Raw genomic sequence first — 27,012 nt, 5'->3', positions numbered from 1 at the left:
GGAGAATATGGATCGACCCAATCGGTACCGAGGGGGGAAAAACAGCAGAATGGATGCCCAGTCCCATCAGTGTTGGAGAGATTTTGGGATCCACACTGGACCGTTGTTTCGGTCCGGACAATCTCCGGTAATCCGCTTCAAAGTATAAACAATCTGGCGACAAATGGTGAAAGGTGTTTATCTTCACCTACCATGCGTTCTAGCAAACGGCCAACAACGTTCTGAAACAGGGATGAGTTGGCAGTGGGGTTTGAGGTGAAGGTTCGGAAGGGCATGGACAAGATGACATTAATGCGGTTTCGCTTCATCGCTTCAATGTCATCGTTCGCGTCGTACCCCGTCGGTGGTCGCTTTGGAAAGCACTGAACCGGCTTGTTTGTGTCTTCTATCGCGCTGTTGACATTCACGTCGCGTTTGGGTTTTGTGCTTCCAGTTTGCGATCCCGGGTGCGATTCCGTGAACGCCGAAACCCCCCGACACGAACAAACAAAAATCCGCACCCAAAACCGCTCGATGTAAGAGGTCGCAAATGTGCGAGCCATGCGTCTGGAAGCTAATTATAACACGCAGCCACGAACGAACGGCTCCCCGGTTTTACCACGAAACCGATGATAATTAAAACTTTTTCCAACATTATCGCTCCTGCGGGAGTGTTGCCGTGGAAAGCCGAAGGGCACCATCATCGTGCTGCAGGACCTTGTCATATTCGATGCCGCTGTTTTTCGGGTACGCATATCGTCTTCATTGTTTGTCCTTGTGCCTTGGTGGTGGTGTTGTGACCTTGTAAAATGGAACCTTGCATCGCACCGTCGAACGCCACCTTAACCGGAGTGGTGTCCCACTCGTGCCAAACACCTACAGCTTTGGTGGGACACACCTCAGGAGGACGAAAGCATCCATGAAGAGGGTGTGGAAGTTTATGAAAATTTTAATTAACCAAACTTTTTTTTCCTCTTCTTTTTTCTTATTCTTTCATGCTACGTCCCAGCTACGATGTACGGGGGAGACAATTCTCCAAGGCACTCTACTGGTCGGAAACGAGCGCCTTCGGACCGCGGGCATACTTCGTGACAATCTCCAAACCGGCCGCACTCAGCGTGGACAACATCCAGCTGGACGATGAAGGGGTAAGTTGTGTTCTCAGAACCTGTGCTTTCCGGTGCAACAAATCTTCACCCAAAAGTTCCTAATCCCCACCGGGGAAAGGGGGAAGGATCTTGTCAGATTCCAGCAATGGCTTAAGGTCGCTGAAACTTTGTTGTTTTTAGGTGCGTTTGCTTCCGTTTTACTAATGGTTTTCTTTTTTCTTGCTTACCTCTTACCTTTGCGGCGGCTGTGTATTCTCCATGGTTTATGCACACATTTCTCAGGTGTATCGCTGCCGAGTGGATTTTCAGAACTCGCCCACAAGAAATCATCGCATCAACCTAACCGTAACCGGTAAGTTGAACCAATCGCTGAACCGCTGCGCCGTGATGAATATTTCCCTTTTTCTCAATGCTCCCTATTCCCGCAAGCCTGTTGTGCCCGGCTGTGTCCTAAGCGAATCAACATCGTTGCCAATTAATTTCATAAGCGAAAATATAATGTTAAAAAAGCTATAAAAATGTAAATTCTACCTACGAAGCGTAGGATGGTGCAGGTGGTATTTGTTTTTCAGTATCTGCAACAACATGAACTATTTATGATTTCAAATGCGACGCCCTTCGATCGTCCGCAGCAAAAGCGTGTGTTTGTTTGTTTGCGGCTTGCGTGCCGCAACTTGGCCACACTTCTGGCGCTTGGTGGAAAACTTTTCCAATTGAGAAAATTGTCCATGCTCAACAAAACACTTCACGTCGCTTGTTTTATTCCTTTTCCTCCTTTTCCACAGACAAGTAGAGTCAAAGCATAATGCCAAGTCTGGAGTACACTTTGTCAAAATGTTTTGTTTCTTATCGGTGGTACAGGTGAGTTTACAACCATAAGCTTCCCAACAGCCAACCGAAGCGAAGTGTCAATTTTTGGGCTATTTTTTGCCCCAAAAAAACGTTAAACCAATTCCAGATGAAACAAGTTACCATTCATACTGCTAACCAACGACCAGGGTACCACTTTTGGGATTGCTATTTTTGCAATCTTCCCACTTTATTTTTTTTTATTTTTCCCTTTTTTTGGCTCCAGCACATTGCATGTACCTTCTACAACCAATCAACATCATTATGTTTGGCCCCGTTTGCATAATTTACGTACGTTCTTTGCATAAGCAAAATACGGAACCCACATTCTTTTTTTTTTGTTACGCGCATCCTTTACAAGTCCGGTAGGGGTGGTTTCGTTTTTTTTATTTTAATCAAACAGCAAAACATTACCTCCATCATGTTGAAGTACCGTTTCGTTGGGTAAAAGCGATTGTGTGTGTGTGTGTTTGGGTTTTTTTGTACTCTCCTTATTTGCAGATCCATTGAAACGATTAAATGAAAAAGCGTAAAACACGGCCCTTCCGGCATGTAACAAGCGCTCGAAACTTCTCTCTCCGAACCCGCCGGGGGTTGAAATGTTTCCTGTTCGCCCATTTTCGCTCCGAGCACCCAGTAATGGAGTTCAAACAATTTCCTGCACGACACTTTAACCGTCCCGTCGGCCCGCGAAAGCAACTCACATTTCCCGCCAAACCAACTGCACAGACAATAATGCAGTGTAAACAGGAAATGAATATTTACATTCGATCTGATAAATCCTTCCCATACAGATGTGTAGACGCAGGTATATACCGAGCTGTATATCGAGCAGCGAAATGGGACAGCATGAAGAAGCTTTTAGAAAGGTCAGTTTGTTTTGCGGGAAAGAAATTGTTAATGTCTCATAAGGAATGCGAAGTACAATTGTTTGAGTTGTTCCAGAGTTGCAGATTGTTGTTTTTTCGATGAGTAAATATTGCGAATGTTTAAATACATTAATTTTAAAGAGACGATGACTAAATGCATTTTCATTTTGTTTTATGCAATTTTTCGCTAAACTAAGTTCATTCCATTTCAATCAATAAATCAATATCTAAAGGAGTGAAAGTAATTAATATTAATAAAATCATACATCCCTCTTCATGTGCCCTTTTGAATGCTATGTTGAAGGCAAATGTATTTTTTACGAAATGAAAAGACACAAACTGACCTTTTGCCCATCGTTCAAGACACAGTTTTGATTTTAAACCGTCGTTGACTACGGAACGAAAGAAGATCGATTAAAAGCCCAACCGTATTACTACGTCAAACTGCAATGTACCGTTCCACCGGCACACAAATCAATTTCCCTTCCAATACTTCCAATTTCATCTAATAGCAAAAAAAAAATAGTTCCGAATCCGCTCCAGATGATTGATTGGCTACGCACCCAAAAACCCGAAACAGTCGTACATTGTGCGCGTCCTCTGCTACAGCAGCATCACAAGATGTCCACTAATTTCGTTTATCTATCCTGTCCGCTTTACCAAACCAGTGCCACCACATCAGATCCTCGTGTATGACGCATCCGGACTGGACGTGACCGGTGCTATCGGGCCGCTACAGGAGGACGACAATCTGGTGCTTACCTGTGAAGTCCGCGGAGGTAAGTGGTACCGAAGTACGGCGATGAGTCCCATGGCTATACGTACGGCTTCAGCCTTCAGCTCGTAATTGATTGATTTCCGATGAAAAGTTTGGACTACGCCGTCCACCATCCGACGATCGGGACGGCTGGCAAGCAATGCCCAAATTCGAAAGCAATCCTGTGAAAAGAAAGGCACGGAAATATCCACTAAAAGCACTATTCTTTCAATTTTAATCACCAATCGGTACGGTTCTGTGCACACGTGGGTGTGTGTGTGCGGAATACATGTTCATTTTGGTGCTTCCATTATTCATCGGTCAGATCCATTGGTCGATATCATTCGGCTGACATACAGCTGAAAGTGACCCGCATTTCTTGCCACTCGACACATTTCGGTCGTCAGCTGGCTAAGTTTTACCGCACGCTACGCCATTAAAGCCAACTACGGCTGGGCACTTCTAGTGATACGAACACAAAATTGCTCCAAAAACTCATTGAAACCTTCGCATGAGCTGCAAAAGGATAGTCATTACCGTAATACTACCCTGCCCTGGTATCTCTTTATCCTGCTGAGTGTTTCCAATCGGGAAGTCTGTCCCATGTTGAAGGCAAAATTTTCTCGAAAAACCCACCGATCCCCGATCTACTCACTCAGTCGATGAAGATGGCTAAATGAATATTCGAAAAGGCTCGCCGTTGATGACCGCAACTCTGATCGTGTGTGCTCGTTTGCCGCTTGCACCAGTCAATCTGCTGGTACGGTCTGCTGAGTGTTGTCCCATGCTGGGTAACCCGAAAACCCTCACCCCAAACGGAACGGTTTCTCCTCCGTCAGAGATTCGGCAACGGCAACTCGAAACTGTCGATCCTGGACCAACTTTATGTGCAAGAGATGGCAAACTTTATGAGCAAGCGGTATGCACATGCGAGATGCATCCCGTTTCCGACAACTCGTACGCAAAGAGCACGGTCATAAATTGAGGTTGAATTCTTTCTGGAACAATTTCCCAACTGTTGGCTAACAAATGGTTGGCTCCCGTACACCGTACGCAAGTGTACCGCCTTCGAATGCTCTTGGTACGGCTTTGCCAGTAAAGTTTTGCATCGAAAACTAATATCCAATTAATTGAGGACGAGATTTTCCGAAACATGGACTTTGCAAATGATTTACTGCTCCGTGTTGTTGACCCTGTCGACTTTCGGTCGATGGAGTTCGGTAGTTGTGTAGTAAAAGTAGATAGACGAGCAAAAACTACTTATCTACTCGAGAGGCAAGAGGCGAAATGGGACCAAATTATCGGAAAGTTTGCTCACTATTAAAGGGAGCAAGTTACACGACACTCTGTAGTGACTAAAATGAGGGTAGTGCTAAACTTTGCTTAATATCCACAGCTGAACCAAACTGATAGCCAGTGAAAGATCTGATAAAGTGCATCGCTCGAAAGCACACAAAATTGAGCAGGAAATTATTACCTAAGCGTGGTAACGAAAGAGATTAAACTATAAAATGGATGTAATTTATATTTGAAAGCACTTCCACCAACTACTTTCTCAATTATAACACTTTTCATTCGTGGGACATAAGATCTTTTATAATAGGAATCTGTTTTCAAAATAGTAGGTCAGTTGCTCGTTGTCATTGAAGATTGGCCATCTTGAAAAGTCGCTTACTCATTCACATCTGTAATTAAAAAAATCACTTCATACCTACTAATTATTTTCGTAACCACACTCAAAACGATAGGTAGCAATTAAAAATGGTCATGCAGCTAATAACGCACCTTGATCTTCACGAGCAACTACTTCAATCGTTTAGTTCTCCGGAGGTGCTGTTGCTAATAAGGCTTATTGTTTAAGATGTTGCCTGGTTTTCTTCTGGTACTAACCACCCTCACAGTGGTAGCTTTAGAATTGCAACCAAACACTATACCCGCAGAACTGATAGAACAAATGAGTTGGTTTCACTCCGTGTGTCTACGCGAAACTGGCACCACTGACGGTCAAATTGCACAGTTTAATCAACCAGAACCGGTGGAAACATCACGCGAACTGCAATGCTACATGTACTGTATGTTCCGTATGCACAACGTTACTCGTCCCAATGGTGAGATCGATATTATAGACGTTTACCACGCCATACCGAAGCGGTACAACTCGATCGCCCTCAAAGTGCTTGTGAATTGTCACAAAACGGTCGTGATAAGTGAAGATCCCTGCGAACGGGCCTATTTACATCACAAATGTTGGAAAGAGACCGAACCACAGGTAGGCGATCATTACTGATCTAAATGAAAATGTATGCACGATACTGTGTCTAATGTTCCACCATTTTCTGCAGCACTACTTTCTCTTTTGATGCCGAATTTTCCTGGACCAACTTTACGGTTTCGTTATCTTGCCGGTAGTCATCGTGCCCGGGAACTTTTGATGAAGCACAAATTTGAAGCTCCTGCTGTAGTGAACTTTATCGTCGATTTTGTCTCATGTGCGGAAGTTTCTCGTTTTGAATTGGTCGTGCCCTTTAACAACCACCGAAAGGTCAAAGCCGGTTTAATGATCAACTTCCCGATCTGCACAAAACTATTAATTGAGAAAGTATGGCGATAAAATGATGACACAATTTATAGCTGCGCACGGGTAACAGTTTTGCAGTTTTGTTTGTCGAGTTGTAGATATGAAGAAATTTCCTAAAAGTTAACATTCTGTACAGTTTTGTACCGTATGAATTTAAATGAATTTAAAGTATCTGAATGTTTCATGCTGTAACCTTGGAGAGTTAAGGTTTAATTTATTTTTCATTTTAGTTATATATGTTTATATAGTTATTGCAATTTTTTAATTTGTTTCAATTTGTATCCAGCTTGTTGTATCACTTGTTGTTGTTGTTGAAATTGAAATTCATCTTTTTTGTTCACAAATTTAACACTAACTTTAGTTAAAAAAATTTAAAAAAAATTAAACTAATGCATATATCAATCTTGCAAATTATTATTTCAAACTTTTATTTTTAATTAGCAATGATTTTAAATTAAAAATAAAAATAGAAAAATAAAGCTTCATAATAAAATAAAATGTACTAGTGAATGATAAGTAGATCACCTATAACTTCCGTGTTTGGAGTTCAATGAATCGTGTTTTCTTTTCTGAAGTACTATTTTCTATTTAATCGATTTTCCTTCGAAATACGATTATATTTCACCGATTGCTTCCCCCACGATGACTTCAAGACGTGTGTTATGTTACCATCATGACAACAAAATACTCCAAAAACAAACACCAATCTTCGACGAGTAAATCCATTTTCGTACACACGAAAGTAAGGGATGAAGAAAAAATCGTACATTGAAAAGTCTATACTTTTACACACACCCACTCCCCCATTGAGTGTGGATGAGGATTATGTATGTGGAAGCTAAAAATAAACGAAACCTACTCTCGTACACGAACTTTCCTCAAGTTTGAAGCAGCTTGTTTTTGTTTCTTTCCCTTCAATTTATCATCCGTAGCCCGCTGAAGGCTAACAGAAACGATTAAAGCCTCAAGTGTCTTCAATTAAACAGACAGTTTGATTTTATACCTGCTGGTGCCTGCCAACGAGAACCTGACTCCTCGTGACAAAACCCTTGAAGGGGAGGCTTGTTTTTTTTCCCTAGCGGTTTGTGAAAGGTACCTCCGCTTCCAATGCATACACCTCAATAAATTTCAAAATACGAAAAGATGAAGTTTAACTGTACCTAAAAACGGTCCGCCACGCAAAGAAGCATTAGCTCCGACACGCGAACTGTAAACTACATTAGTAGGTGCACTCGTCATTGTTATTTACCTTTCTACTCGTGTACACGACCACACTGGACTGGCGGGGAAGTAAAATGAGAAACAGAAAGTGGTACTACTTTACCTTACCTTTTTGCTACTCTCCAGCACGGGGCTTTATGGTGCCGTTTGTTTCTTTGTGTGCCTGTGAGGGAACCATGCAAAACCCAGGGACGGATTGTAAAATCGATGCACCAACAAAACAAAACCGCTAAGTTGAACGTACCGTACCGCAATCGGTATCGGAATGTACGGGCAAAAGTTGTGTATCCTTTGCTGCTGTAATTGAACCAAACACCATCACGTTGCTCACTAAACAAAAGGGGGCTAAACGATTGCGCTTACTATTTATTTTGAAATCAATCATATAACAGTCACGTTGGGTTTTCTGTTCAGGTTGGGCTTTGTTCCGACGTTTTTTGTTGGGTCACCTTACAAAAGGATTGATTGATTGATTGTTATACGATGGCATTCGTGACCATCGGGATCACAAAGGTTTTATCTTATACACATAACCAGCAAATAGGCAGCAGCAGCAACAGTGTCCTCATGTAGTTTACGGCAGGTATTTACTTACTTGTTAAATTTATTCCCTGTTAGAGATAGTTTCATCAAACCAAATAGTAGTGCTTCAAAATGAAGAGAATATGGACAAAATAAACTCATTAGCTAAGGTTCCATTTCCCCATCCGTTCACACTTACCACCGGGTCTGATTGCTTCCAGCATTTATGATACCAAAATGCCCTTTCACACAAATCCTTTCCCTTCGGTCGTGTACACCGTACGCCCATCCGCAGTGCAATTTCTTCAAACTCCGGCGGTACATGTTCGAGCAGCTTTAGCATATGCAGCTCACCCCGATCGTCCGTCACGTTCGTTAACCGGAACATACAGTCCATGTAGCACTTGAGCGCACGATCATCCTCAAAGATGTCTTCGTCACTGAAGCGCTTGATCGCAGCGGTCGTAACGCCCGTATCCTTTACGCACTGCTCACCGAAGGCTCTGCTCACTGCTCAGGAAGGCGAGTGTCTTCGGTGGTGGATATTCGGCGTCACGCCGTACTGCTGGCCGTTCGCCGCTTCCCAGCACAAACAAGCACAGTGACACCGGTACCAACCGTAGTAGCATCGTGCACGTCTTCCAGTGACAAGACCGAACCGAATGTCGAACGCCACGTACGGATGGTTTTATATTGTTAGGTTTAATTGTAGCTTGCAGCAAAAAATGTTTACAATCATTTCCGGAGTACAAACGGAGCACAGGCCACCCTACTATTGCCTAACGACTGTATCCGGTGTCGGAGTAAAGCAAACAATCGACACGACTAACCTTTCCTGTCAACGAGGTTAAGCTCGCGGAGATGTTGCACGACATCCGGGCATCGATGAGGATATCATGGTTTAATATCGCAAATGCCTGCACTTGACTTCCAAGCCGGTTGTTTCGGTGTGGAAACGCTCGTTCTCCGGGAAAAGTTTGACTGCATAAGACGCTAATGATTGGACGCACTTGGCTGGCGCAAGCTATTCGCGCCCTGACTAAGCGTAGAAAATGACGGGTGCAAAGATAAATAGCGCACAACGCAAAACTTGAGAACCCCCGATGAATACGTTGATAGTGCTTGAGTAAAGGGCTAAAAAATGGCAAGAGTTTTTGGATGTGCCATCATTAACCTCGTACCGTAACCTACACACGGCCCTTTCTTTCAAGCTAAAGCGCATAATAAAGTTTTGCAAAAAAAACCAACCATATTCAGAAAACGGCAGTCGAAAAAGAAAAACACAGAAAACTGGATCCCTCCCTCCCCAAGTGGGTGGCAGAACACAAATTCAACAAATCGGGAAATCTTTCCCGAAGACCAAAGCTTCATTTCCGGAGCGACTGTCAGGAAACTGGCGCCCAAAAGACGGGGAACCATAAATCCAACCTCGCAGAGATCTAACCGGATGCGGGGCCCAAAAATTCGGTGGTGAAGCACAAGACACCAAATGGAGGTGGGATGATAAAGTAAACAGTGTGGGCTCGATTTTCATAACGAACTTTATGAAGTCAAGTTTCAACCGGCAAACGACCTCTTTCATCTTCGTCATCGTCGTGTGTCGTTATTTGCGGACGCGAAAGCACCGAGCACGCGCATGCGAAAGGGGTTAGACAAAAAACGGGCGGGTGGCTGTGGTAAATGAGGAACAAGGGACAAGGGATGGTACAGAATGGGTGCCGAGGGTGAATGAGTGTGAACATCTTAGCGAGCCAGAGTTTAAAGACTTTGCAAAACGGTGTGCACGGTCGCAAGCGTGGATGGCCGTTAGGCACCCACGATCGTTTTTCGGAAGCGAAACGTCGAAAAACGGCATGCTTTATCTTTATGACGATACCACCGGGTAACAAGGGCCGGTACAGAATTTAATGTTAATTTTCTGCTTCCCAACTTTACGCTCGCGGATTTTCCCGTGTTGCTACGAGACATAAGGTGTGGTTGGTGCGGGGTGGAAATAGAAGAGGGGAGGAGGTTGCGGGTGCTATTTTTCCTCTGGCACAAAACAATGACACAGAGATTTTCCAACCAACCTTCCGCGATCTGGCAGTTTGTGCTGACACACGGGCTTCGGGGTGTATCGTTTGGTGCATAAACATTAAACGCTACCAGGCAGGCTTGATGCGCCTTTTGTCGCTCGGAAAATTTCACTTTGTGATGTTTCGATTGTGGAAACATTAAAAATTATCATCCCTTTGGTAATGATATGGCTGTGATTTTATTTTTTTTTTCAAAAGTTACACACAAAATGATTCGGTTAGGAACGAAAAGAACTGTAGCGCGACATCATTTGAATTGTTTTCCATAAATCAATTCGCCAACAAGTTATGCGGCAATCAAAATTGTCTCAATTTAATAATATAATTCATGGTTTTTTTTAATGCTTTTTTCCTCTTTGAGTTAAGCCGCTATAGGGGCGATTGCATGCTATGGGCAGTGTTGTTTATTATTTTCATCGATGCAACACGATTGTCATCGATGCAGAACGTCCATACAAGTGGAAAATAATTAACAATATTTTAATGATTTTTCCTATTAACTTTCGATTTATTAGTCGCCTATCGCTAATTAATAAAATACATCAACTTCAGAAGCACTTAATTCATAAATTCCCAACTATTCATTGATAAAAGTAGCGATTGAATATACGCTAAATGTCAAGTCAAAACCCGAAAATCAATTTTTTTCATGAAATTTTCAAATGAAGTATTTTGATCTCTAAAACCACCGATATATAAATTTAAAAAATTCTGGTTTTGTATTATACGAATTAAATTTAATAGCAGCGATTCTAACAATACGACAGATTCTGTCTGCGGTCTGACAAGAACTGGCCACAATATTAGCAAAAATAGATAAAGAAACAAATAACAGCATTTGGCTCAGAATTTTAGGAGTCGTGGCGATCAAAACCTTTATCATTTATCTCTTCCTTTATGGGCTTGTCGAAAAGAGATCTTTTGGCGACATGTTAGATCAACTTTTTCACAAAAATGTTCATCTTGTTTAAATACTTCTATAGCGGATATTTCAACATCCCAAAGAACATTGATTGCCATAAATTAGTCTCCCGTTCGACACGTTAGCCTTTCTTCAGAAGGCTGAAAATATAATAAATGCTTCATTACTAACAAAATAATTTATTCTACCACGTAGAGGAACTTACCGGATATCTAATTGTTGCGACGCAGCACACCTTACTGCTTGCGACACATTTAAATAAAGTAATCTGAAAGTAAATTTCAAACGAATCTACCGTAATGTAAAAGCTAGAAATGTAATATTAGTCGTAAAACGGGCTTGTCCCCACCGTACCGCGAAACTACCTGAATAAAGGAAATGCTTGAACGACACTCGGGCAAAATTTTCCTTTCCGGAACCTCACAGTTCACTGTTGCAAAAAAAAACCTCACACAGCACATATGACACATGACGGACCATATTGGACACATTCATTAGAGTGAAAATTTAATTATGTTGTCCTTTAATTGTATAATTTGTATTAATGTATGTAAATAGCGTTTCACGTCTTTCTTCCTACCTTCATTTCGCCTTCCCACCTCAACCAGGACACTAATTTTTCTTTCACTTTAAACTAACGAGCGGACCGTCACTTTCACCGTACAAAACGCAGCCGGCCCTAAGCGGTCAACCCCATTGTCGACCTTTTCGCGTGGTGTATACGGTTTAAATTTTTTTTTCAGTTCTTCTACATCACTGTACAACGTGCGTCACAGCATTGCACACATGCTGCAACCAAACCGGCATGGCCTCTTTCCATAACGAACCACCTGACCACTTGGTTACCGGGGTGTCCTTGCGTAAGCGGGGATGTTTTTTTTTCACGAAACGGAACCGTCCGGCACCGGTCACAAAAACCCTTTTTACAGTCAGGGCGGCGGTAAGGTTTAATTGGCTGCCGCCATATTCGTGTTTCGTAATAAAATCTGATTTATTTTAGTTACCTTCGCCCATTGGCCATTTCACCCAACCACGTGGTTACTAGCTAAATCTGCACCATTCCGGCTTGATGTTCGCCAACGCATCAAGCAGCAGTGGGGGAGTGCAGCAGTAAAAATATCACTGAGTCGTTTCTGCTGTATACCTTCCCAACTTACTTTCATGCTGGAGGTAAAAGTAAATTTATAAAACAGGAAGCAAAAAAAAAATAGCGGGCAGGAGTTCAGAGAGCCGAAAGGGCACAAACGAGAGAACGAGCACCCTAAGGCTGGACGACGCGTTACCTGAAGCGCAATTTTCCGCCCATTCCCGTGTGCCACGACGCGGACAATGAACACTCCGTTCGGGTTGGATGTATTTTTATTTTTTTTACACCCAACAACGCAAGAGCCGGGCGATTGCAGGAGTGTAACGGGGATGTAAATTTAAAACACGTATCTGATTTTCGTCCTTCAACTGTGAGCGTGGTGCAACGTGGTACCCACAAAAGCAGAGAACTCGGGCCATCGATGTTGTACGCGGCGTGGAACCAAACTTACGTAATCCATACATGACCCACTCTCGCGTGACCTAACGATGCACAACGGTGCAGCGATGAGGTTACATTTGCCAATGCTGTTCACTATCTTCGCTTTACTTTCTCTCGCGAGCGTACATTCGCGCCCTTCCATTCCTTTTGGCCACCGATCGGTTCGGTTGATATTGCTTTCCTCTTAATGAAACTTTCCGTACGAAAGCAACGGTTTTCGCCATGACACACGCACACACACACACACACACACACAACCCGGTTGGATCAGTCGGGTGGAAAATGTACCTGCATTTACGTTCCCCCACAACAATTTACATTCGATAGTGTGTGCTCTTGAAATTGACGCATGACTTAAGCTGAACTGAAATGGAGTGGTGTTTTGTGCATGTAAACATTTTTACAAAAAAAAATGAAAAACATTTTATGTTTTGCAAAGATAACAAATGTGTAACTCTCGGAAAAGGGATATACGAGAGGAACGCAAATGAAGTTTTATCGGATATATTAAGTTCTACAATAGATTTTTCATTTTGGTATTATATTTTAATTATCAAAGAACAAGGCGCAATTTTTTAAATTGGTTTGCAAATTGCATCTCTTTGGACAAATTACCATCTCTTCTGGCAAACTGGCATCCACGGTGTTTAAGCAATTTCGATTCATCGGTATCATTCTCATGTCGTGAACAAAAACGTTCAACCCTCACTGGTCAAATACACGTGGGGGAGTTGATTCTATAGGTTCTTTTATATTTGTATGAAATACTGAAATACCTGGCATCTTTGTCTGTACCTAAACAACAATTCTGATAGCGAAGATGACTTTTGATGAAAGGAATATTAAATTCGATATGAGTTTGCCCATTCACACAGCATTTCAACGAAACAAATGCATTTGAAAATTCGTACATTTATTAAATCAATTTTAGCAACGTAATTGCTGATAAACTCCAGGGAAAATTCAATATGTAAATGCGTTGTTCTACCAAAGTTTTAATTCTATGAATCCTTGGTATTTTGGAATAAAAAGCGGAAGTTTTCCTTAAATTGAAAAAGTTTAAAAGTTTCACATTAAAATGTGAATGTGGCTTGTAGAGATTGAGATACTTAATAAACTATTTGTTTTTCAACAAAGTGCTTAACAAACTGTTTTTGAATTAGTAATCAATACAATATAATTAATACCATTTCCGTTTCAACAATAAATAGTTCGTTATTGTAAAAGTCATAGTTAAATACTTTAAACTAGTTTTATTCATTGAAGAGAGTCATTTATTTTAGGAATTGATTTATATGCTTCGCAATAAATAAATTTAGCTCTTGCTGTTAGCGATGCATCATCATCACTGTAGAAAGTAAGAGTTTGTATTTATCTATTAACACATCTAGGATACCTTTTGTATTCACAAAATAATTCATTTTTAAGACTTTAAACATTTTATCCTTTTCTCTATCGTTTGTGTACATTGTGGGAATTTAATAAACGCAATTAGATTTGGCTACCATGCACTTCTCTTTCATTTTCACAGTACCTTAAACAACACAAAATAAAAGGGAAATATTCTACATGCTGTTCGAAATTAGCTTATTTCCTGCTAAAAACCGTCACCGAGCCGAAACCATCACCAATGTCATAAAATTTTGCACATTACTTTACGACACATACACACACACAATGTAGTCCGCCTGGCAGATACCGCCGGCCCGGTGTGTTGTAATAATTTTAATGAAATTTTATGACCTCTCCAATTACCCATCGTACGCGTTCACTTACAACGTTCTTCACTCTCGTGCCGTGGATGCTCCGGGTTTGGGGCTGTTTCCCGAAAAAAAAAATCCCATGCAAACGTTGCATAAGCCAGTATGCTGGCCAGTATAGTACGGTACCAAAATTCGATGGGTATAAAAGATTTCACTTGGGGCAAGAGGGTTGGGGAGTTGGTTGGGAGCATGGGATAAACGAGTAGCGAAAAAACCCGAAATAAATTATCGTAATTACCGGTGCTAATACGTCGTAATGCTTTGATACACTTCTTTATATGTGTGCACAGTGTGTGTGTGTGTGAGCTGGTAGGCTTTTTTACAAATGGCCATCACCACAGGCACGGTTTCGCGTTCGGTTCAGTATGGCGTTCATGTCTTGTGTCGCAACACTCCAACATCGGTAGCGCATAATCTCGTCCGGTGGAAAAACCCGCCATAGATCATCCGGAAGCCTCAGGTCTATGTAAATTTGCCCAGCTACTCCGAGCAGCTCCGAAGGCTTGCGCGGTTCCATGCATCCGAACAGGCCAGCAGCAGCAGCAACGGCAAACGGTCCGGCAAATTAATTCTAACGATCGGGCATTATGTGTCCGGCAGAAGTTTCGCAACAGTTTTTAGCAAAGCAACTGTTCGCTGCCGTTAGTAACAAATTTTTATTGCCCCCTTTTTACCATTTTTTTTTTTGTTTTGTTTCCTTTTCTTTTTTCCGCCTTTTTGTTTGTTTTGTTCCAGAAGGCCAAATGACACCGATTCGCTTGATACGGATGGGTAAAGTTTTCCCATTTTTGCTGTCATTTTCCGCAAAAGACATCGTATGGTGTTGCGCCCTGTGTACCGGGGTGGGGAAAGTGGTGGGCCAGGTGGAAACCGGTGAAGTGACACTCGGGATGTAATTTATTGTACTACGCTCGTTATGAAATTATCGTCTTAAAAGCATTGTTTGAGCGCTTCATTGCCTAACCAGGATTGATGAGCTGTACCTTGCTGCTTTGTGCAACATTGTGGCAGCACCTCAATATTGGTTTTATTGCGCTATTTAAAGTATACATAGAACAAAGCACTTGCGTTCGAAAACTCATTGTTACAGTTTTGATGTTTTAATCGGCATGTAACACATTAATCACGTAACGTTAAAATGATTCTTCACAAACGACTGACAATAGCGAGCTTTGGTTCTAAAACTTTGGCTCTTTCATACAACACTATGTTATTGTTTTTCTTCCCATTTCATATAAAACGAAACCAGATACATACGAAGGCTTCCATTAGCTTCCGATTGCAGCTTCCACCTAACAAACTAATGAGTTTCAATGATTACGCCACGATGTAAAAAACCCAAAATCACTCTATTTTCTAAAGTTTCCTCTACTTCGAACATCACTAATAACGCAAACAAGCGGAATTGTATCCACTTTCCAAGAGGCATAAACCTTCAATTACCTCACAACAGTTGGAAGTTCAGAATTGAAACAAGGAAACAGAAACCTTCATTCCAGACATGCACAACGAGACCAACTCATCAGCTCACTCACAGTACCATAGCTCACATTTTCACGAGGATGCACTATTTCCACCATAATAAAAAAAAAACTAGATGAAGTGGGTTTTAGTTCACGTACGAGCACACGCAATTCGCCAAAAAACTTACCCATCCTAACATCGCGTGCAAAAATGTGCAATAAATTATTTTTCCAATGGTTAATAAATTATGCACCCGCCGGTGCAGTGCCAATCGTGCTAAGTGCATACGCAAAACTTTACAGTGGTTCAACCTACGTTTTTTTTTGTATACGTAAATGTGTGTTCCCCATGTGTCCCTGCTCACGGGGACAAAGGTAACCGGTGATAAATAAATGTTGCCAGCGAAATCGACTCACAGTGCGCACTGTACAATTTGCCTCATTTGATGTATGCTTCATGTCACGTTAATGCATGGGTAATTTTTACCTCACGAACCCACGTTGGGATGTGGGAACCGTCAGCTGGTAGGGTAGGGTAAATATTTTCCCCATCAATGCTGGTGTGACGTGGGAAAGTTAGGTGAAGGGTTGGTTGGAAAATTAATATTTGGTTTCGAATTTTGATAGTTGTGCTGGCAACAATTGATCGTGCTTTTGTGCTTTACCGAATATTACTACCGCTTTTGTCCGAGAAGTACCCAAATATGCAACTTGGAACATTTAATTAACGAGCATATATAGAAGAAATTGTTAGCTGTGAGCTAAAAGGAGTTTTTACAACGAAATAGTAATAATTGTTATAGTATCCTTTTGTTACAGGATCAAATTTTAAGACTGTAAATTTAAACTACCGATTGAAATGAATGTTTTAAATAAAAAAAACGCAACATAGAACAGTAACATAAAACATTTGCTTTCATTTCTCTTCCACCATTGATGTGCAGGACGTCCGGAACCAACCGTCACCTGGCTGAACGGCGACGAAATCATGCAAACCGGTGGCGGAATCTCGATGGGCCGGCACGTCACAGTCAATCGGTTGGAAATACCGAAAATGACACGATCAGCACTGAACAATACGTACAAGTGTCAGGCATCGAACACCAAGCTAGTGCCACCGGCCGAACGTAGCATACGGGTCGATATGTTGCGTAAGTATGAAAACCGGCCGTTACATCCAATGCACCGGTTTGCCCTAACAATATGTTCCCTATTCTTTTGCCAAACCCTTTCCAGTGAAACCGCTATCAGCAGCACTATCCTCGAAACCGAAACAATTAATATCGAACCAGGAGTACGTGATGGCGTGCAATGTGGAAGGTTCCGTGCCGGAGACGGACATCAAATGGATGCAAAACAATCGACCCTTCACAAAGGGAAAGGTGGGTTTTAATGAAAATGAAAGTAGTGATAATTTTCTGTGTTTTTTTAAATTAAATGTTTTATAGCTACAATAAGAGATATCTAAATCATAACATAAGTTTTGTTGAAAGCCATGAATTAAAGTTGAATTTCACTATCCACCATTGTTTCACACGCAGATAAAACTCATCAATAACAGCTCGATGGTGTCGTCTGTGCTGAGCTTCCGACCGCATCCCGATGACGATGGTACAATTCTCAAGTGTGAAGGTTCTAACCCACGCCTCCAAAACTCCGTCCTGGAAGATTCGGTCATCATGAACGTTCTTTGTAAGTGGCCTTCGGCTTTTCCTATCCTTTAAGTCTCACATGCCGCGTCTCAGCTTCTTGCTGTACGAGCCTAGCCTTTCATACGGGAGATGATTTGTGGCTTCAAGGTCGTTCCAAAGGTCTGCGTGTGTAAGTTATAGGAAATGAATCAACTTACATGTCAGCATCGAACGTTGAGCAGGATCACCGTTCAAAAGTTACTCACATGACTATCGCAACCCACTGAAACCGGAGTGTGGTAACAAGAGGTCTGCAGATGCTGGGAGCTTTCATCTTCCAATAAATCCTCCCCATTACTATTACCGTACACACAGACTTCTGGCGAAAAACTTCAAGCACACTTTTACGCCATCTCATGCTTTACTACATTAAAACTAAAGCGTTTCTTTTTTTCCCCTTTATCTCTTTCGCTCTCTTCCTCCTCGTTTAACCTGTTCCACGATGGATTCACGGTGAAATCCCAACACTAGATCCACCGCAAGTGACACTGTCGCTGGGATCAACGCTTAATCCCGACGACATCAAGGAAGGCGACGACGTCTACTTCGAGTGTCACATTAAGGCAAATCCGAGGGAGCATCGCATTACATGGTCACACGATGTAAGTATCGGACGGGGTTTCGCGTTGACATACAGATTAACTGCGGCTGCAACCACCGCTACCAGATCCTGCCAGAAAAACCATGCTTTCCCGCTGGAAGAATGTTCGCTGCCGTACAGGCATGAAGCTGGGGAGATAGATAATTCATTTAATTTTCCACCACCCGGGCGCTTGGAGACCGGGACCGCGTGTTTGGCGCTCGTGTAGTGGAAAAATGTTTAAGAATTTTCATTTTATGTAATTCAGTTAAGATTAGGAAGAATGGCAAAACATTCGCTCGGTTAAAGTGCGTCGATGCTGCAGAAGAAGAAAAAATACATAAAGCGAATGAGTGAACGAACACAAAACTGCCGCCCTTTTAAGGGTTCCTTTAGCGATTTTCGTTCATTTTCATTCTTTTTAACCAAGCGGGTTGCTCTTTCCGACTAAGACTACCAGCACTGTCCTTGCTAGCCGGCAGATGATGTTGGATTCGCGGTCCCGGTCGTTGATCGTTCTCGTGCCGCACCAAAAACTGTCAAAGTCACCAAACCGTTGCCGACGGTCTGCCCGTACCAGACGGTGGCACCAGCTACTGCCACCATCATCTTGAAGGATCAAATTGAAATTGAATGAAATCAGCTTAAGAGAGATAAATTGCTCCGCGAAACATAATGGCATCATATTTTCTCGATGTGAATTTAATGGGATTTTAATATGTTTCCTCTTTCGCGAGCCGGTCGCGAGAACCAGCCCGGAAGCAAGCACCGAAAGGTACACCGCACACGCCGGTTCCCGGTTCCCGAAAACCGTAACATCCGTTACGATTTTCGTGGCGAGAGGGAGAGTGACAGAGAAAGCGAGATGCAGGCTGTGGAAGAGATGAAGAAAGTGGGAAGATATTCTTGAGACGATGGTTTTTCCGGCATCCGCTCTGCTACCGTTCGTTGCCCGTTGATCCACGGTGTCGAACGTTCTAAAACGGCGATAGAGTGTGGAGATTGTTCCAAGTCTACCGTCACGGAAGGAAGTTCTTGACGGGGACGATGAAAATCTCCTTAAGATTTATATCACTGATGAAGATTGCTTTGTTTGGCAACTAAGATTGCAAATGACCGTACAGGTGCATGAACCACTAAGCGGGCACGGATAATCGAGACCCTCCGAATAAAACGGAAGTTTTCGTGAAAGGATGTTTCTGCTGAAGGCTTAACAGACAACGCTATCACTCTAAGTGAATAAAGATTGGGAAAAGAATAAAATAACCTAATTACGAGTATTATAAGACCATAAAAAATTACTGTCGTTTAACACATTTGTGAGGTATGATCATCATGAAATAATTACTGTCAAGCTCACACGAAAGTGAGTTTTTTTAATCAATCTAATTTTATACTCTTTGTTTTGTTTCAGTGGACAAAATATTTAAAAGCGTTAACAGCGTTTCTAATAATTTTTCTCAGTTTCGACAACATTTTTCTATTGATGAAATTATAAAAGATTATCATATCGTATTATTTCCTTTACTCACTTCGAACAAAGTATTCATTTGTAATCACATTTAGTCCATGGTAAAATCACCCACAAAAAACAATAGTAAAGCTGTAAAATAAACTTTTTTAGTGCAGGCAAATTCACTATTACCTCCGAAAGGCGCTCAACAAAGAACGTTTATATCCTTTCTACCTTTGAAACAACATCCTTAACAGCACGAGGTTTTCTAATTAAAAACTCAATAAAATCTGGTTCATTTGCCTCACAGATACAGCTCGTGCCTTCCAGCCACGACAAATCTGATCCCTCCGATGCTCGTTTCCCGTCGCAAAGTTGCAAAGCTTCGATTGCGCGCATATCCTGTTGTAACCGAAGCTCTTGTCCGTATTTTGTAGAAATTACCCACAGGATTAAAACGCAGAGCACGAGAGAGAGACAGAGAGAAAGTAGAAACCGTGGAGAAAAAGCGTAGGAAAAGAAGCTTCACAAAGCTGGATAATTATATTGAAAATCTAATTAAAGTTATTTCTTAACCGGGCGATTCTTTCATCCCTTTGCCAGCCCCCGGGCGGCTACACCTTCCACTTTTTTGTCTACCAAGCCGCAGGTACTATCCGTTGTCCTGCGCGTGTTGAACACTTGAAGCAGCATTTGGTATTAATTTGCATCCTAAACACACGGCGTACAGCGCCTCCCCGCTCCACTACGGAAAGCAATTTTATTAAGCAGATTCCGTTCACCATTAAGAACCAATATCGACAACGGTTTTATCGCTCGAAGCCCTCTCGACGAAGGGCTGCTGCAATGGTTACCAGCAGGCGAAAGGGTGCGAAAATCGCGCCGAATCCCAAGCAGTAGCACAATGGACGTTTGGCGATGTTCCCGGCACTCGAAAGCCGGCCAGAATAATGGTGCGTAGCCCGTAAATAAAATATCTCAAACAATTGGCCGTAATCTGGTCGGTCGGACCGGTCTCGTCGGTCGTTGGCTAAGAAGCCAACAGTTCTGACACTATACGCAAGCACCCACAAATGGGTTCCGTGCCGTACGGATGCTTCCGTTCGCTTGCCTTCTTTACCGTGCCTTTGTAGTACGTCCGACCCTGCTTGGGATGGTTGGCTAACCAAACCTCAGACGAGTAGGTAGCTTGATCAAATCTGAAACCACAAATCCCATTGCCTCATTCCCGTCGAGACGGACTTTCCGAACCGGTCGAATGGTGGCCCTTCGACTACCGAAAGGGAAACCGGGCACCGAAAGTATCGTTCTCTGCTGACACTAACATTCTTCTAATCTTCCGTACTCCTTTTGATGTTGATGCCGGTCCGTGTAAAGCCGACCAAAAGCACAATTTCACAAATTAAAATCATCATTCATTCATTAAAATATGCAAATAAATGTTCGCCGTTGCTCGCTTGTCCGCCCTGGCATAATGGAAGCTTACCCGTGTGTGGGCAGGGTAGGAAATTGGCGGCAAGAAAAGTAGAAGATGGTGCTGCGGAACTATCCTTCTCGATCATCCCTTCAATCATCAAAACCCCCGCCCGGAAGCACGTGATTATACCAGTGCCGTGATTATCATTATTGCTGCTACTCGTACTCATTGCTAGACTCACTTCCGGATCCGGTTTAGTCGGTCAGTTTTTACCCGGATGGAATTGTTTCGTTCATTTTACTCCGTTTGCGTTTGCCACGTGGCAATGATGGTAGGGGATGGCATGGGTGAGGTTGGTGGACCAGAGCGATGATTAGGATGATCAAAACGTTTATCGGCGAAGGGTAGGATACCGTTTTGCCTTCAATCCGCTTCAATTATGAACATTCGGGTGATAAGGCGCATGATAGAGAATAGCAAAAACAAAAAAAGCGTAGATCCGTACTTGCACAATACACAAAGATCCTTTTGCGTGCCAAAGCGCTTCAAAAGCTTAAACGAAACGTGATGCACGGGTTTTACGCTCTAAAGCTGTGCCAGATTAACGTCCAGGTCCAGCGAATTCAATCAACAAAACTCGTCCACAGTGATCCGTGTTCCACCACCAACCGATGCGTGGTACCGTGTTTTAGAGCCGTACAGTTTCTGTTTTTTTGCCGGTTGAAACGATAGAAGAACGATGGCTGGTTGTTATTTGTGTTGTTTAATCCACAACTGACGAAGAAGCTCAGCTGCTAGCTTAAAATTCAATGTATCGCATCTAGCACATCCTTAAAAGTGAGCTAATTTTTTATGTTGAACTATGTACAACGATTTAGATCGAATAGAAACTGGATTTTTTGTTGAATTATGCAGTTGTATTAATCAATTTCCAACATTGTTTTACGAACAGCTAAATCAGAGGTTTTGGTTTAGCTTGTATCAAGTCCCTATCGGAACGGAAATATAGAGAAAGAGAAGGTTTTAGTTTTGATAAGGCCCCAATTACTTATCCCGCCCTTTCTGGCGGACGCATAAACTACATCAATCATTCTCAGTATAGGTTTACGATACATCCTCTGTCCACGTGGAAGATTTACAAGGACTTTACGGCCTGGGTCGCCCGGTATCATTCGAATGACATAACCAACCCAACAGAGCCTGATGAGTCTAATTCACTGTACAATAGCGACTCCTTCATTGCCCTTCTTCACATGCCGGCCCAAAAAATCTTCTGAGGATTTGGACCAGTTTTCGCCAGTTTTGGACCAGTTTCGACCTCTGTCGATAGGGAAATATCATGTTTCTTCTAGTTTCTTTGCCTTCCTGCATTCCATACAAATTAAGTAATTTCATTTTTTATCTTTTATGACTCTAATTTCATAGGTTTAAATACCAGTTAATGGCCACTTAATCCTATACATCGATAAAACATGAAACTCTCTATTGCAAATTGCTTTGAACATCGCGCCAAAGTCGATCACTTAACACAAAATACACTTTCAAAATCAAAGTGCCCCATTCTAACTTATGCGCTTATATTCTTGTTTCTTTTATGGTTTCCCGTTACAACCCCAGGGTCTGCCTGTCACGCAGAATGTAACCTCCGGCGTCATCATCTCAACGCGGTCACTAGTGCTGCAGCGCGTCGGAAGATTTCACTCGGGAAGCTACGCCTGTGCGGCTGCGAACGATCGTGGCGAAACGCAGAGTGATCCGGTTGCCCTCAAGATACACTGTAAGTATGCCTGCGCTACAAACGAAACCACGCTGCAACGACGACACGACACCGAAAATGCATACCCCATCAACGTAACATACCACTTTGAAGATTGGCCAAAGGCGTTCCACGTTGTGAATTGTTTGCCTTAATGAGCCCAACCACACCCACCCATCGCCGCACGGTTGCGATTGATGCTATAATGCGATATTTCGAACGACATCCTACAACGGCCGTGCATTGTAGGGAGACAATGGTGCCGCACAAAGTAACATTAAAACACGATATCTCGTTCTATTAAAACGTGAACATTGTTATCTGTACGCCGGATGGTGTTTGATCGCTTTTGCTACCCAAGAAATGGAGGGGGTCCCTTGAAGGGGAGGGGAGAATTTTCTTCAAAACCATCCCCATCATCATCATCATCATCATCATCATGCTTATACACTCTTGACTAATGAAAGACGTCATTACACTGAAAGGATTTCCCTCTATCACCGATTCTATCACCATCCTGCTATGGAATAAGCCAAACCCGAAAAGCAAATGGTGCCGAACGATCGGTTGGGTAGTGAAACGGGGTGGAGTGGCAGAAACGGCTTAGCTTTTTGATCCGGTTCCGGATCCGATGTGCAAAACTTTGGTACAAATTTTCACAAAAGCAGAAAGTTACCAACCGAGATGTGGACCATTCAGCAGGCCCAACAAGCAGTGAAGCAGTGAAGCTGACATACTGGAAACAAAGTTTCACTCTCGATGCGCCATTGATTGCTGGTTTCGGTTCGGTCTGGTTTAATATACTAATTAAAAGGCCACTCCAATGCTGCATTGATACATCAAAAAGGTCGATCAAAAGCGTTCCCAGACCCGAGATCCGTACATCTTTTCGTATAACCAGCTCAGTGTGTGTGTGTTTGTGTGTCTGTCTATTGCCGCTTTTAAACTTTTCCTCGTATTCATAAATTGATGTGAAATATTGTCACAATACAGAGAAACTGGTAGATGTTGAAACTGCCGGCGAACGTTCAGCCTAGCGGATAACATCAAAGTCAAGCAATGGCAAGCAAAACTCGACTCGTCTACGCCACTCGGTCGGTACTGATGATTTCAATCTTCCAGTGGCAAAAGATAGTATCGTAAGGCTTGGGCAAAGGGTTCCGTCAACAGTGTACCATGAAAAACCAGAGGGGTTTCAGTATATAATGACAGCAAAGCGATAGTAACATCCTTCCCCGAATGTGGAAAACACAACCGGCACACACACACAGTCCCCGGTTTTGCTTTGATTTTTTTGTTTCTGGTTTCTCTCTCCCATAAAGCCAAACACTTCTCGATGCTTCATAAAAATTAAACTTCATCGTAGTGTTTGCCAACATGAAAACACGCCACAACGCATTCGGGCGAAACGAAACTGTTACGGTCGTTGCTGTAACTGCGTGAAAACATTCCTTTTAATGAGCTGACAATACACAGGTTCTCTCCTGTGTGCCAGCACCTCATCGAAAACCCCACTGCCGAGTGTCTGCTGTGCTGTGCGTTCGTTGTGCAATAAAACTTAATAATGAAATAGTAATTATTGCTGCCATGTTGTGCCCTGCTTTAGGCTCCGGCACGGCAAACAAACCTTTTCCCGTTTGCGTAAGCACAGCACATAAAATTAACTATTTAAAGTGTCTCAAACTCGAACGTTTTGCCAACCTTCCAGCGTACTGGTGCGCATTAGGTTTTGCCGTTTTTTTTTTTTGTTTTATCCTTTTTGAAGTTCTCTTTTTTGGTTTATTGTTGTGTACAGAATGTGATGTTACTACAAACACACAATCTTTCATGCAAAACACTAAATCTCTGTAACTATTCTTGAGCTAAAAATGTTGTTTCTATTTTCATATTTTAACTTTAAAAAAAAGTTAGTTAATTTCACATATTATAGCCACTTTTATTCCTAAATTTTATATGATTTCTCAGTTTACTGTCTTGTTTGATTGTTTCTCATGATAAATAACTAAATTTCATATGTCGATGTACTCATACAAAACCTATATAGATATGTTTTAACTTAAGCTGTTGATGTCTTTAACAAGACATCATTTAAATCCAAACTTAATTATTCGTGTGCAGAGACAGGAGTACCTGAAAATGCTGTAACTACCTCACAAACACCTAGAAATATTTAAAGTGGATTAACGGTTTCGTTGGTCACAAAATATGTTTGAAATTCATTTATTTTCCCAAAAACTGTATACGAACGTGAAGCATTATCATCTTCTACTTCGTCACACGTTTACGGTGTATGACGTGGTCGTGCCAGTTTCACGGACCACCCAACAACTTCTAATCGCAACGGGTAACGGATAACGACACTGAACACTCCCTTGCGTACCACCAATCATAACCATATTAAAAACAGCAGCAGCGGCGACAGTAACAAGAAGTGCCAGCTTCGTCCCCTGAACATGGCCCGGTATTATTAGGTACCATCCACACCCAACACAGCTGCTACCCAGTGTTGGTTGATTATGAACACTCGGGTCACATCACGAAGTACTTGTTCATCCGATCCTCTTCCTTCCAAGACAGTTGCACTCCCCCAATCGGTAAGCGTGTCCTGGCAAGAGGTTACAGAAAAGTTTGAACATTTGTTAAACTCTTGTAGCGCTTCCATCGCCTAAGCGCCTAGCAACTCCCGATACACAGCAGGACGTTGGGTGACGATTAGGGAGTTGTTCAAGAATGGACGTAAAACCATAAGTTCCCTTACCGTTCGGGTGACCACACACAGGCACACACATGTGTGTGTAAGTAAAGTTTGGTTCGTGCCAACTCCGAGGAGAGTAATTAGCTTTGCAGCGGCATCAGCTCGAGAGTTCCCTGACAATGCAGTACTTTTGGGAGACAAAGTTCAGATACGGAAACCAACACACGTGGTTTAGTATGATTTACTCCACCCCCGAGTGAGGCCCGGCTCGGATGCATGTTGCTTATGGTACGGAAGAGTTTCTTCACAATTGTTACTGTTTCCATCACGACGGTCATGATTGTTTCGTACCCTGTCCAACAAATATGCATCAGTTTTGTATCCACCATAACTCGTGACTCCACTCACAAGCCCATCGTCATCGCCAGCAAATATCTCATTAGGCAGTGTTGCCATTTACCAGACCAGCTTGTACCATTCCAGCGCCACTAAATTTGCTTATCAAATTGGTAAGACAATTTACAACCCCATTCAAAAAAAAAACCTTCAAACTGATAATGTTTTAATGTCGGTGCTTTGATTCACTTAATGCTTACGGTGCCACTACATGCAAACATGCAAATGGCGGTAAAAGGCGAATGAAATAATTTTCTCCACACGGTACAGTTCTCTGCTGGGCACGAAATAAAAACAAGAAGTATCAAGACTTTCCAACAGAATGTTAAACCACTCCACTACTAAGGAGGGTAGGTTATTCAATGTTCCATGTTGTTGTTTTTTGTTCCCCCGCCCGCTGTTTGCTTCCAACCCACTAAGTATACTGGTGCTAACAACACGAACCACCATAAATATTAACCACGACGCGAATTTCACATTTAATTGTAAAACATCCTGATGCAACCCGGTGCAGATTCCTCCACGTTGCGGCTACCAACGCGTTGCGGATCCAAAGGGCGGACATTGGTGCAAATTTTAATTCCGGTTCCTTTCACCGAAAAACAAACCTCATTGCCCATTGTCATACCAACTCCATCTGGGGCGCGGGAGAGAGTGTGTTGTGTGTCTCACGAATGGTAAGGGGTAAAGGACCAGGAACGTTCGCTCGAACAGCGCGAACATGGAACTGTCAGAGAAGTTTTACTATTCTTGCTGTCCTCGGAAGTTTTGTCGAACATACAGGAGACAGGAAACCGCAACATTTTACAGAGAAAGAGAGTCGCCTATTTTAAGGATGCCATTTTTTCCTTCTCCACACACTCTACATCATGTCTCCCTCCCCCAAACCAGACCAGGACACATGGCAGCAAAGGGCCGTACTTGGTATGCAATGGTATTTGGTTGTAAAAACCCCAACCAAACAAAAAAAAACATTGTCCCCACTACAGCCTGACATCCGCTTCGAGTTTGGAGAGTGTGGTGCGTTTTTTAGATGTTTCGTACTAGCAACAGCTTTCCAACCCGAACAACTCGTATGCTATTCCCCGATCCTCGAGTCTGTTGTTTTTATGTAGATTGTCCCATTTTTTTTTCTCCTCTTCATTTTTTGCTTTAGTTATTCTTGTTCTTCTGGTACACTCCGGGTTCCGGGTTTTGTCTTGGAACGGTAACCACAACGTCATGGTGCTAGCGTTCAAAAGGCAAAACCCGAATCCTGGGCTTACCCTGTGCAAACTACCCTTGCGCAACGATGCCACGGTTGGGGTTTCGGGAATTTTTACTTCCCTCTTCCGAAAGGGGTTTCTCCCCAGGGTGTTATTCATAATCGTAAAATTCACTTTAACACAC

General features: G+C 42.5%; 1 protein-coding gene and 1 pseudogene across 2 annotated transcripts in view; one reads left to right on the top strand and one right to left on the bottom strand.

Moving 5' to 3' along the window:
• LOC125761396 (uncharacterized) overlaps positions 1-27,012 on the top strand; it is a 128,611-nt gene that overhangs the window by 74,132 nt on the left and 27,467 nt on the right. For both annotated transcript variants that reach the window (XM_049422483.1, XM_049422482.1), the window contains exons 4-11: positions 989-1,127; positions 1,371-1,440; positions 3,475-3,585; positions 16,580-16,786; positions 16,872-17,017; positions 17,177-17,327; positions 17,798-17,928; positions 22,394-22,553. In XM_049422483.1, the coding sequence (XP_049278440.1) occupies positions 989-1,127; positions 1,371-1,440; positions 3,475-3,585; positions 16,580-16,786; positions 16,872-17,017; positions 17,177-17,327; positions 17,798-17,928; positions 22,394-22,553 (1,115 nt within the window). The remainder of the gene's footprint in view (positions 1-988; positions 1,128-1,370; positions 1,441-3,474; positions 3,586-16,579; positions 16,787-16,871; positions 17,018-17,176; positions 17,328-17,797; positions 17,929-22,393; positions 22,554-27,012) is intronic.
• Positions 7,709-8,693, bottom strand: LOC125761412 (pheromone-binding protein-related protein 6-like; annotated as a pseudogene).

This window comes from Anopheles funestus, chromosome 2RL, assembly GCF_943734845.2.
Source record: "Anopheles funestus chromosome 2RL, idAnoFuneDA-416_04, whole genome shotgun sequence".
Classification (NCBI taxonomy): domain Eukaryota; kingdom Metazoa; phylum Arthropoda; class Insecta; order Diptera; family Culicidae; genus Anopheles; species Anopheles funestus.
This window is presented reverse-complemented; position numbering and strand designations above follow the sequence as displayed.